General features: G+C 44.7%; 1 protein-coding gene across 1 annotated transcript; it reads left to right on the forward strand.

Moving 5' to 3' along the window:
- The first annotated feature begins 894 nt into the window (after positions 1-894).
- LOC134224481 (zinc finger E-box-binding homeobox 1-like) lies at positions 895-4,942 on the forward strand. The gene is made up of 4 exons (XM_062703841.1): positions 895-1,163; positions 3,206-4,203; positions 4,265-4,574; positions 4,634-4,942. Exons 1-4 carry the CDS (start codon positions 997-999, stop codon positions 4,899-4,901), a joined length of 1,743 nt encoding a protein of 580 aa, XP_062559825.1. The 5' UTR covers positions 895-996; the 3' UTR covers positions 4,902-4,942.
- The last annotated feature ends 8,479 nt before the right edge of the window (positions 4,943-13,421 follow it).

A 13,421-nucleotide genomic window follows, 5' to 3' on the forward strand; every position in this document is an offset into this window, starting at 1 on the left:
CGACCCCAGTTCGCATGACATAGTAATTAATTTCCACTCCGGGTGGCTTAATACCCGGCATATAGGTAGAGATGTCGTAAAATCCCGATTAATCGATTAGTTACTAATCGATTACTATTGATTCTTGTCGATTATTGAATCGATTAATCATTGTATAGTAATCGATTCAAAATTAATCGATTATCACAACGATTAATCGAAATAATCAATTAATTTTCGACATCCTTATGATGTCGTAAAATTCTGAATAATCGATTAGTAACTAATCGATTACTCACGATTCATCTCGATTATTGAATCGATTAATCGTTGGGTAATAATCGATTCAAAATTAATCGATTATCACAACGATGAATCGATTAATCGAAGTAATCGATTAATTTGCGACATCTCTACATATAGGCAATTAACTTTGAATGTACTCATGTTGTTTTTAATTATGCGGGGATGAACCCTGTCATCAGAGGAAAAGTAGAATCACTGAAATTTAACACGGCAAGGTATATAGCCAATGGAATTGAAAATAATTTTAAAAATTACAAACAGAGATTTTTTTGAAAATGATTTATTAGGCTGGATTATAAATTCAATAAACATTAAAAGTATATATGTTTTATTCACAAATGATTAACTTTTATGCATAAAAATAGGAAAATATGTGTAAAACTTTAGCCTTTCATGTATTAAATTTTACTCCTTTTGTGGGAAGTCCCATTCTCCCGCAAAAGAGCATACTTCTTAAAAATACTTAAAAATTAGAACCCATTTTTCTCCATTTGAGCTCATTGCGACATTGGCCCTTATGAAACAACTGTGTCGATTTTATTTTCATTATTTTCAGTAACGGGGTGTGAACAAAAATTGACAGCATTTTCAAGTTTCCTTGTGTGTGTGTGAGATAGTACTCTGACTGACATTTTCATCTGTCTGCTAACTGTGCAAGAAGGAAAATAGTTTTGTTTTATTGTTGCGAAAAAGTAAGAAGCACTGTCAGCGATGGAAACCCGTTTGCTGAAGAATCTCAAAAATGAGACGCTTCCGGAACCGGCTTTTGTGGAGGTTATCGTTAAAGAAGAACTGGAGGATGAATCGGATGACTGGGAAACTCGAAAACCCAAAGAAGCATCTCCCCGCAAGCAGTCGAAAACAACCAGCACAAACACGTAAGAAAAAATATAGGGTGAAGCGCTCATTCTTGTCCCGGATGAACATCAGGAGCAGTACTGGAATAAGTCGTGATCGTCATAAGACAAAGAGCAAAGCGCCTTTTTCTATTTCAGGCCACCAAATGAAATAATCGTGGGTTCTTTGATCAATTTCGCATGAAAGCATGATGAGCTTTATTTTTAAATTAAAATGTGTAAATTATTTTAATACATATATGCAAAGAATAGTGACTAGTCGATAAATTAATCATATTCCTTTAATTCACCGGGTTGAAAGTGGTAATAAACACAAAAATAAAGCAGATATTGCACACTTTCATGCTCTGTCACGGGACAAAGATTTTTGAGATTTTTCTTGCATGCCATTCATCCTTCGCGTTTCTTTAGGAAAGGGGCAAATATTTAAGCATCGCGTGACATCTCTCATTGAAAATGAGAAATTCCAGTACTGATAGGGAGTCCTTAAAATCCGGAGTTTCTTATTTAAACTATAATTCAGTTACTCATGCCAGCATCTGTCTGGATCCCCAATCTAGAGATCTAGATTGCAACACTCGGTAGTGATGAACTCTTCAAATGTTGAAAAATCACTTTAAAAAAGATAAAAAATGCAACACTCGGTCTAATCTGGGATCTATAAACTAGTTCAATGGGAAATATGTTCGATTATCTTGCCTGCGTCCATTGCACCTACATAAAACAAGCAGTGTATGAAATACTGCAAATTTATGCAGGGGTACCGATTTTCTTTTTTTTTTTTGATCTTTATTAAAGTTAGGGGTATAGACATAATAACAATTTATATTCGAAAATTATAGTACCTACGCCGAGTAATAGTGTAAGCTGCGATCATTTTCTTCAAGCGAGTCAAGTACACGACACTGAAGAGGGTTGGGTGCGATTCCCGGTCGGTCTAGAAAACTTTCGGGTTGATAGTCGACTCGACTTTCCTGAGCATAAAAGTGACATCGTGTTAGCCCCGAATGCCAAAATGGTTACTTGACTTAGAAACCTCGCAGTTTTTTACCGTGCAAGCGCCGAATAAGCATTAAGCTGTAAGTTGGCATTGTCCCAGTGGGGGATGTATCACTAACGAAGTAAATTAGCCTTAGCATTGAGCAATTCGCACAAATTTGTAGGTGGTATAAGTATGGACTATTGTATGAGAGTAGCATCATTTCTGTCCGTTACAACAGATATTGATTTGGGACTAATCATCTCTTAGAAGCAATGCGCTCTCCAATAGTCGTGATCTGTCCTGGTCACTTCCTTGCCAATATTGAGGATGAGGAAGGGTGGTTAGTTGGACACCTACTTAAGGAAGATGCAGAGAACTCTACGACGTTTCATAGGTGCCACGGGAGGTTTATGGAATTGTTAATGTGGAAGGTTTTAACAGTAGGAATCATTTTAGTAGAACGTGAAACAGAAAGAACTAAGATAGAAATACAAAGCAGAAAAGGGACGAGCCTGGAATTGAACCTATGACCTCTCGCTTATAATGCAGAATCGGTAGCCGCTAGACCTAGCTTGCAGATGTAATTTTTGTAATTAACCAAATACCCTATCCCAAGTGCCCCAGCCCAGATGGAGAGATACAGAAGTATATTTGATCTCTAGCAGCAACGAAAGTTTGACTTACAATCCAATCCATGACATAAGAACGTTGTCGGCGCTCTTATTGACTGAAAATATTGGAGTTTTCGAAACGTGTACTTTGCGAATGAATATCTTACCCCAAGCCCCAACGATTGAGAAATATATGCCACCAATTTTTTTTTTAATTTAAAATCAATTTAAAATAAAATAACTTGTAGAGGAATACAGTTGTACAGACAAAATACCCGCAAATACGGGTGTTAGGCTTTCAAAACGCACACTACCCTTTCAAATTCGTTTTTTGGTCAATAGATTCCGTTAGTTGTTTCGTGATAATGAATTAATTGGTTGATGCTCCTTGTCATATATATTTGTGATATTACAAATGATTATTTCGGTGCATTAATTCTAACTGAATTTTTTTATTATTATTTTTTTAGGAAGAAGATACCAGAAGCCCCGAAACCTCCGGCAGTGTACAAAAGAAGTCGCTACACTCAAGTAATTCCAGAAGATCTTGACCTTGCCATCATCAAAGAGTCAGATCGATTAGAAATGCTCCAAAAAGGTTCGCCCATTGATTCAGTAAAAATGGTACCACAGTGCCGCATTTGTTTGCGCAGAGTTGCTCGCGAAAATCTGAGCATAATACTTCCCCATCATAAGAAGAAAGCTCGCGTCGCTTTCCAGATTCGTGTCTTTCCGCACGATTCTTACCCATTCATTTGCATCAATTGCCAAAATCTGCTGGACATGTTTTTCGAGTTTAAAATCGCAATGATAAAGGCGAAGAGTTTGCTCGTGAGTAATAGAGCTTTCATCGAAAGCAATGGTTGGGATGATCAAGAATATATAAATTTGTTTGAGAAATGCAAACAAGCTATTGTGGTACATCGTCAGCAAATCGATGCTTATGAAGAGCAGATAAAACCGCAGAAAGTGGAATACGAAGAAGAACATCTTGACGAGGAGGAGAGTGTTGTTGAGAATATTGTAGATTTGCATGATGCAGGAAGCGTGCAACAACTGATCAAGCCAGAATGTGTTATCAACGACGATGAAATTCCAACATTATCGATCGACGGTACTATCTCAGTGAAAGAAATTGCACATCCCGTAATAGGAACAGATGAGGATAATACTAAGCGGGAATTATCTTCCCCAGAGGGGGATAACTCTATGGACGAAGATTATGTAGTCGATGATGATGATGATGAAGATTATATTATAGAATTACCGCCTCCCAAAAAGCGTTCACCTGCGAAAAAGGAGAAGGTCAAGAAGGAGAGAACAGTGAAGGCCAAGAAGGAGAGAAAAGTGAGGGTCAAAAAGGAGAAAAAAGATAAGACTACGCCGGTAGTCACTCGGCAGTTGTGTGATCTCTGTGGAGAATATATTCGACCTGAGTCGGTGGAAAGTCACGCAAACAAACATTTAGGTAATTCTACTCAGCTTAAAAAAAAAACAAATTTCAACCTAATGGTTATTTTAATTTTCAGGCATCAAGCCGTATGTATGTTCGATAGAAAATTGTGATGTCACTTTTTCTAGCAAGTACAACCTGAGCAAACACATCAGAAAATTCCACAAGCCAGGAGGTGTTGGATCACACACTTGTAACATCTGTGGCAAAGTAATACAAGGATCAATTGGAGTTTTGAAGTATCACCAGAAGAGGCATAACGTTACTCAAAAATCGCACGTTTGCCCGGTCTGTGGTAAAGGATTTACCATGAAATGGTATCTCACTCAACATTCAATTATTCACACCGGAGAATTTCCGCACAAGTGCAAATATTGCGGAAAGAGGTTGGTTTTTAATTGCGGTTGATGTTTGATAAAATATTGAAACTTGTTCTTATCTTCAGATTCAATAACAAGTGGAGTATGAAAACCCACGAGAAGAATATCCATGAAAAGAAAAATCAGATGCCGGTACAGTCGCAGATAGATGACAGTCAGCCGCAAACTGAAGAAGAAAATCCACCAGGTATTGAAGAGCAGCAGCAACAGATCGCAGAACAGCAACAACGGCTACAGACTGCAGTGCTCCAAACTTGGAACCCGGTCAATTGTCCGGGAACCAATTCTCAAAACGTTTATACATTGATTACTGAAGAAAATAGTGGACAGTAATATTAAGAATATGATAACAAATAAACAGTAAGTTACAGTGAGATTTTGACTCATTCCTCGTATATGTGAGTGCGATAAGTTAGCTTACCCTATTAAAGAGGCATTACTAAAACCAAGACCACAGACAAACAGACATAACACTCGTCATATTTTCATCGTTCACTGATTTACTGATCACTGATGGTCGATTCGAATAATCATTAGTTGGCCAATCAATCACTCGTGGCCTGTGTATCGAATTTGCTCGAGTTTGAGATTTGCTTACTACCGCCATCTGGTTTGTAATTTTCCGAACTAACCTAAATCAACAGATGTCGTTAGTGTTTCAACGACGATGTATTTGATGAGTAAATGTTCAATGTGTTATGTCTGTTTGTCTGTGCCAAGACATATCCTTGTCGTGTTGGTATCACATGTTGACTATTTATGCCATGCCGCGTGGAAGATGGCAGCATAGGATCGCTACCAGCTATGATAATGTGGGTGAGCTGGACATCCAGGACACAGTGGATTGTAAAGGCGATTAGAAGAACGAAGAGATGTTTCAACCACAAAAGAACAAGTGAAACACGTGAAATTAAAATGTCTAGCCTGTTCTTCGACTTCGGAATGAAGAGTGGAACTTTTATCTAGAAAACGCGTCAAAAATGTCCTACATCCAACATGTCCTACTTCCTCACGGATAAAGATAAAAAATCGTAATGACCGGTGATATTAGTCTCCTTCTTCCGGCTCCTGTTGTGGGTGTCCTAAAGGCTGAATACTCATAAGGCTGCACTCAAAGGGCTGAAATCCCGAAAGGCTGAAGTCTTTTTTTTTTTTTTTTCTTGAGCAAGGGTAAACGGAAATCTGCAACCAGACACCTGAGGAGGTACTCAGGTAGTGTGGGGATGGGTATGTCATGTAACTCTTACCCGACCCACTAAAACCAAAACCCTTTCGCCAGTCCGTACCCCCGGCCCGCAATTAAGCAATACATCAGGGGGGGGACTATTGAGAACGCTCACGCCTATGCTAACGCACTTGACGTCAATACACACAACATCGACTTCAAGGGTGGCTACCTCACCACCCGTCGATCGCAAGCTATGATAGTAACCTAACGGTCCGTATCATAATCTCACGTTGGAGACGAGCACCCCGACAACAACCACCGCGCGTGAACCGCAATGACCTCTATATCTACATACTGAGGTCCCCGCAGCCCACCCGCGACATGTTGGTTGTCGGGGTGAGCAAGGTGTTCACTGCATCACAGGTGCCCTTACTGCACTCGTTGGTTTTGTTCAAGACGCCACCACCGCTGCAGTTTCGACATGATCTGTTGAGATGCTGTGTTCACCGCATTCCATATAGCTTCTTCCCGGCACATCCTCTCGACGAGGTTGTCCGGGGTTGTATCCATACCACTAATAAGCAGCATGGTATTGCGTTCTACCTCGAATCGCGGGCATGCGAACATCACATGCTCTGCCGATTCTACCTCACCTACACATTCAGGACACTCCGCAGAATCTGCGAAGCCAAACCTGTGTAGGAATTTCTTAAAGCAGCCATGTTCAGACAACACCTGTGTTAGGTGGAAGTTGACTTGACCATGCTTCCTATCAACCCATTTGGACACATCTGGAATCAGTCTGTGGGTCCAACGACCTTTGACTGCGGTGTCCCATGCTCTTTGCCATTTGAGCAACGAAGCTGCTCTCTTGACACGTCGCACTTGCACCGAGTCCCTTTCGTTGTAGCACTCCACATCCTCCTCTAGGAGTGTGTCTATCGGCATCATTCCAGCTATAACGCACACCGCCTCATATGATATGGTGCGATATGCGCTCGCGACACGTAAGCACATCAGCCGGTGTACTCTGATCAATTTCTTTACATTGTACTCGGCTTTTAGTGCTACGGCCCATGCCGGCACGCCATAACGGATGATAGACAATGCTACGCCAGCTATCAGCCTACGCACTTGACTATGCACCGCCGATCTGTTGGACATCATTCGTGATAAAGATTTTATCGCCAATGAAGCCCGCTGACATGCATAATCGACGTGGCTCGTAAAATTGAGCTTATCATCGATCATCACGCCCAGATGCTTGAGAGACCTCACGGAGTTAACTGTGCAGGTCCCTACTCTTATCCTAGCCTGTTGCAACCCATGACGGTTATGCACTACCACGACTTCCGTCTTGTGGTGTGCAAGGGATAACTGTCTCGAGTTGAGCCATTCCTCCACTCTGCCAATCGCGTATGAAGCCTTCAGTTCGACTTCGTCGAGAGTGTCACCTGCTACTTCTAGCATTACGTCATCCGCGAAGCCTTCTATCTTTACTCCGGCCGGGAGACTTAAGCGCAATACTCCGTCGTACATAATATTCCACAGAACCGGTCCGAGGATCGATCCCTGTGGAACACCCGGACACTACGATCGACTTTTGACCAACATCAGTGTCGTATAACAACACCCTATTCTGAAAATAGCTTTTCAGTATCCTGCACAGGTAATCCGGAACTCTCAATCGGTGCAGGAGTCAGCAATTGCTGCCCAGCTAGCATTGTTAAACGCGTTTTTACATCAAGTGTAATCAACGCGCAGTACCTAATACCTCTCCTGTTTAAACCTCTCGCTATCATGGCCGTATCCGTTACCGCTCGAATTGCTTCGATGGTAGAACGGCCCTTACGGAAGCCATACTGGTTGCTAGATAAGCCACCAGCACACTCTGTATAGGCCGACAATCTATTCAGAATGACCCTCTCTAGCAGCTTTCCAGCTGTGTCGAGTAGGCAATTGGTCTGTATGCCGAAGGATCCCCGGCTGTTTGCCAGGCTTCGGTAATAGCACCAATTTCTGCCGTTTCCATCGATCTGGGAAGTTTCCTTCGTCCATGCATCTCTGGAGGCAGCTCCTGAACATATCTGGATTGGCAAGAATGGCGTGTTTAAGGGCCAGGTTTGGAATACCATCCGGGCCTGGCGCCTTATTGAGCTTAAGTTTTCTTGCTGCTACGATAAGCTCTTCGTTAGTCACTAACGGTACCACGTCAACTGACTCGTAGGGAGTAGCGGGCCAGTTCGATGATTCATGCCTCGGAAACAACCCGTCTACTATTTTGGCCAACATCCCCGGAGATTTCTCAGGTGGCGTGCTATTGGTCCTAGCCATCACCATCCTGTATGCATCTCCCCATGGATTGTCGTTTGCCATCCTGCACAGCCGCTCGAAGCAGGCTCTCTTACTACATTTGATCTCGTAGTTCAGAGCTCTGCTCGCTGTCTGGAACACCCTGCGTCTCTCGACCTTATCAGCGTCTGTTCTGGCACGTCGCAGCCTTCTCTTTGCTCGAAGACAGGTTCTACGAAGGTCTGCAATTGTGTCAGTCCACCAGTACACAGGTTGCCGGTTTCCGGGAGGTTTGGTCCTCCTAGGCATCGTCACATCGCATGCACGGGTTAGTACATCGATTAACTCGTCGCCACTTAATCCCGTTGTTCGCGTCTCCCATCGTAGTGATTCCTCCAAGAGTTCTGGGTTGAACTGCGAGGTGCGCCATCCTAGATCGGCTTTGCCGATCCGCCTTGTGGCTACGGGGGTATACCGGATCATAAAACGAATTTCCTGATGATCGCTGGAGGTATGCCCCTCATGAACCTCCCATTCTGGCTCCACCGTCCATCCCGCGCTGCAGAAGGTCACATCGATGCATGAATCACCGTTCGGTCCCCTGAACGTTGGCACTTGGCCTTCATTCAGCAGGACTACGTTTAGTACCGCTAGCGACTCTAGCAGGGTATGACCTCTGGCGTTTGTGGACCGGGATCCCCAGTCCACTGCCCACGCATTGAAGTCGCCTGCTACAACTAACGGTTTTAAGCCAGTTAGTCTTGCTGCAAGAATATCTACTACCCTAGTAAACTGCACTATACTCCACCTGGGAGGACAGTAGCAGCTACAAAAGTAAACACCGTTTACCTTTGCTATAACGAAACCCTCATCGTCAGGTGATGATATTATCTCCTGAATGGGATATCGCCCGCAAGTCCAGATGGCCACCATCTGGGACTTATCCGCAATCCAACTACCGTTACCGGCAGGGATGCGATAAGGATCGGACAGCAAGGCTACATCAGCTTTACACTCAGTAACCGACTGTTGTAGCAGCAATTGAGCCGCCTCGCAGTGGTTCAGGTTAAGCTGTGTTACCTGCGTGTCTGGGTCCTTCTAGAGGCCGGACAAGCCTGGACACCGGTGAGGTGTCTGTTGTCTGTACCAGGGGACAGATCAGACACCTTGGTGCAGCCTGACAGGTGCGAGCTTGGTGGCCTTCAGCTCCACACCTACGGCATAGCTTACTGCGATCAGGTCCTTTACAGTCATAAGACTTATGATCGTTGCCAAGACACCTGAAACAGGTCTGAAGTGGTTGGCTTATACTTAGCGGACATACCGACCAACCCACTTTCAGTTTAGCCTTATCCATTACCTTTTTGGCCTCAGCCTGAGGTACTTGGAATGAGGCAACCTGCATTCCGCGAAAGCTTTTGCGTAACCGAACCGTAGATTCCTGGATCTCGACATTGCACTGATCTCTCAGTGCGTCGACCAGGTCTCGAGCCTCGGTTACTTCATCCAGGCCCTTGCACTGGATGTTCGAAACTGGACATAGGGCTCTTACTTGAACCCCATCGCCCAGGACTTCCTCTGTCAACTTTTGTACTCAGAACTCTTCTGAGCAGCATCCCGCTTCAAGACGAGAATCATCTCGCCTCTCCGCGTCCTTCGGATGCAGTTGACATCCTCTCCTAGGCCAGCGAGTTTGTCATTAACTCTCATGGCCTTCCAGACTTCGGCGTAGCTCTTATCGTCTGAGGCTGAAGTCTCAAAAGGATGAAATGTATCGAACGGCTGAAATTGATGGAATGAAAATGAATCCCAACCATACGATATGTTGTACCAACTATGGTGAGTGGTTGGATAGTGAATAATTAATAAAGAATAAGCAATCAAGAATAAAAAAAAATAACACCCCTATTCTTGTTTACGGACGAACGAATGCAGTAGACGTAAAAGAGAATGCGCAGTACAAAAGATATTTTAGTTACTAGATAAAGATTGTCACTTCGGTTCCCTTTGTTCTGCTGTCCGGAACATGTTGGGTACCAAGCTGTCAAATCGTATGGATTTTCCTTCTTTGACATTTAGCTCCCTTATCCTCTCCAGTGGGCTGCAAAATGGTGGGTTGACATCAAGGAAGGAGCGCCCAACAGAGCTCTGGTCCCCACAAGTCCCTATCTCACGCTTCCACGGGTCGTCCGATGACAAAAGACCGCCAGCTAAGGGTTGTGTACGTAGCTGGTAGTGCAGCCTGGGCACTGTTGTCCTTCTGACATCAGCTAGAGTGAGAAGGTACGCCTCGAGCGTCTGTTCACCAGGAGATGCGGCTCAACCAGCGTCTGCCTGGTACCCAGCGGCTGAATAACGTAATGCTGTATCGCGTCAGCTATACCTAAGGTGGCAGCCCCATCATCGCGATGTAGGTAACGCGACCCCGGTAAGGTAGCTTACTGAAGCCTCTCAAATACCACGAAAAATGGAGATAGAAGAAAAAGAGAACGTTATTTTTGGCAACCGACCCGGCAACGAAATAAGGACTATGATTGGAAACTCGGTACCTGGAATGTCAGGACCCTAAATGAACCTGGGCGAGTGAGCCTTCTGGCTCGTGAACTGCAGAAGGTTGGAGTAAACGTGGCCGCTATTCAAGAAGTCCGATGGCCTAGATCCGGAGAACGTGAATTCCGAGCCGTGGACCCCACGACCAACACTGCATTCAAGTATAACATCTATCATAGCGGCGGTGAAAAGCAGAGCATGGAGTTGGTTTCGTAGTGATGGGCAAGCAGATGAAGCGAGTGATGCGGTGGAAACCCATTAGCGAACGAATCTGTGTGTTGAGGATACGGGGCAAATTCTTCAATTACAGCCTAATCAACGTTTACGCACCGACAAACGATAAATCCGACGACGTGAAGGACACGTTTTATGAATGTCTTGATAAAGCCTATGGAGAGTGCCCAAAGCATGACGTGAAAATTGTTATCGGAGACGCTCAGGTCGGTAGAGAGGACTTTTTCCGTCCCATAATCGGTAGGGAGAGCCTTCACTCCGCTACCAATGACAACGGCCTACGGCTAGTAAATTTTGCTGCTACCAGAGGGATGGCCATCAGTAGCACCTACTTTGCACGAAAGAACATCCGAAAGCACACCTGGAGACACCCAAATGGTGAAACTTGCAACCAGATAGACCATGTTCTGGTGGATGGGCGCCATTTCTCGGATGTTATCGATGTGCGGACATTCAGAGGTCCGAACATTGACTCTGATCACTACCTCGTTGTCAGTAAAATTCGATCACGGTTGTCAACTGTATCGAACGAAAGATCACAGCGAACGATGCGTTACAATATCCAGCGATTGTCGGCGGAAGGAGTATCGGCTGAGTACCGCCAGAAGCTCGACGAACGGATAAGTACAATCAACGTTAGCGACAACATCAACGGTCTATGGGAGTCGATCCATGGAGCGGTGAGCACAACAGCACGAGAAGTGGTAGGCACTGCACAGAGGCGACCCAGGACGGGTTGGTTCGATGTGGAGTGTCAGAGAGTGACAGACGAGAAGAACGTTGCCAGAAGCCGGATGTTGGTGTCGGGTACCCGATCGAATAGAGATCGGTACAAGGAAGCAAGAGCAGCCGAAAAACGAACCCACCGCAGGAAGAAAAAAGAGTACGAAGAACAAGTGATTAGTGAGGCGCAGAAAAAAATGGAGCAGAACGATATGCGGAGGTTTTATGAGTCTGTCAATGGCGTGCGGAGAAAGACAGCGCCATCTCCCGTCATGTGCAACGACCAACAAGGGAATTTGCTGACAGATAAAACTGAAGTGGCTGCCAGGTGGAAGCAACACTTCGAGACTTTGTTGAATGGAGGAAGTGACGGTGCATCAGAGAACAGAATAAATATTAGCGACGATGGACAAGCTGTGGAGTCACCTACACTAGATGAGGTTGAAAAAGCTGTTAAAGAGCTGAAAAACAATAAGGCTGCGGGGAAGGACCAGCTCCCGGCTGAACTTCTCAAACACGGCAGTGAGCAGCTTCTGCACCATATTATGTCGAAAATATGGGAAGACGAGCAAATGTCTGCTAGCTGGTTGGAGGCCTCATTTGCCCTCTCTTTAAGAAAGGACACAGACTGGAGTGCGCCAATTACCGAGGAATAACCCTCCTTAATTCGGCGTACAAAATTATGTACCGTATTCTGTTCAACAGATTGAGACCGCTTGAAGAGTCCTTCGTCGGCGAATACCAAGCAGGTTTTCGTGAGGGCCGATCAACGACGGATCAAATGTTTACCCTGAGACAAATCCTCGATAAATTCCGGGAGTACAACTTGCAGACACATCATCTGTTTATTGATTTCAAGGCGGCGTACGATTCAGTGAAACGGAATGAATTATGGCAAATTATGCTTGAACATGGTTTTCCGGCGAAACTGATACGGCTGATTCGTATAACATTGGACGGATCGAAATCAAGTGCAAGGGTTGCGGATGAAATATCGACGGCATTTGTTACCTTAGATAGATTAAAGCAGGGTGATGCACTCTTCGAACCTACTGTTCAATATAGCGCTCGAGGGAGCGATTAGGAGAGCTGGTGTGCAAAGAAGCGGTACCATTATCACAAAATTGCATATGCTCCTGGAATTTGCGGACGATATCGATATTATCGGAATTGATCGCCGTGCCGTGGAAGAGGCTTTTGCGCCTTTTAAGAGGGAGACAGCGAGGATTGGACTCACGATCAATACCAGCAAAACGAAGTACATGGTCGCTGGCAATCAACGTGGGTTCATTAGTGGTGGTGGTAGCGAAATAGTGCTGGCTGGTGAAAAATTTGAAGCGGTAGAAGAATTTGTGTATCTTGGAACATTAGTGACGTGCGATAATGATGTTACCCGCAAGGTGAAAAGGCGTATTGCAGCTGCAAATAGGGCTTATTACGGACTTCGTGACCAGCTTAAGTCCCGTAGTCTGCAAACGAAAACAAAACTCGCGCTGTATACTACTCTGATTCTTCCGGTGGCTTTATACGGCCATGAGACATGGACGTTAAAGGAGGCTGATCGGAGAGCTCTCGGAGTGTTTGAGCGTAAGGTGCTGCGGACAATACTCGGCGGTAAACAGGAGAACGGTATCTGGCGGCGTCGCATGAATCACGAATTGTACCAGGTGCATAAAGGGATGGATATTATTAAGCTTATACAACACGCCAGACTACGGTGGGCTGGTCACGTTGTTCGTATGCCGGAAGAACGTCAAGCGAAGATAATATTTAGTAGAGAACCCGGAAGATGCCGCAGGCTTCGTGGAAGGCCACGTACACGATGGCTTTTTGCAGTTGAAGAGGACCTGAGGGCGCTCAATGTTCAGGGCGACTGGAAGCGATTG

Source organism: Armigeres subalbatus, chromosome 3 (assembly GCF_024139115.2).
Source record: "Armigeres subalbatus isolate Guangzhou_Male chromosome 3, GZ_Asu_2, whole genome shotgun sequence".
NCBI classification, from domain to species: Eukaryota; Metazoa; Arthropoda; class Insecta; order Diptera; family Culicidae; genus Armigeres; species Armigeres subalbatus.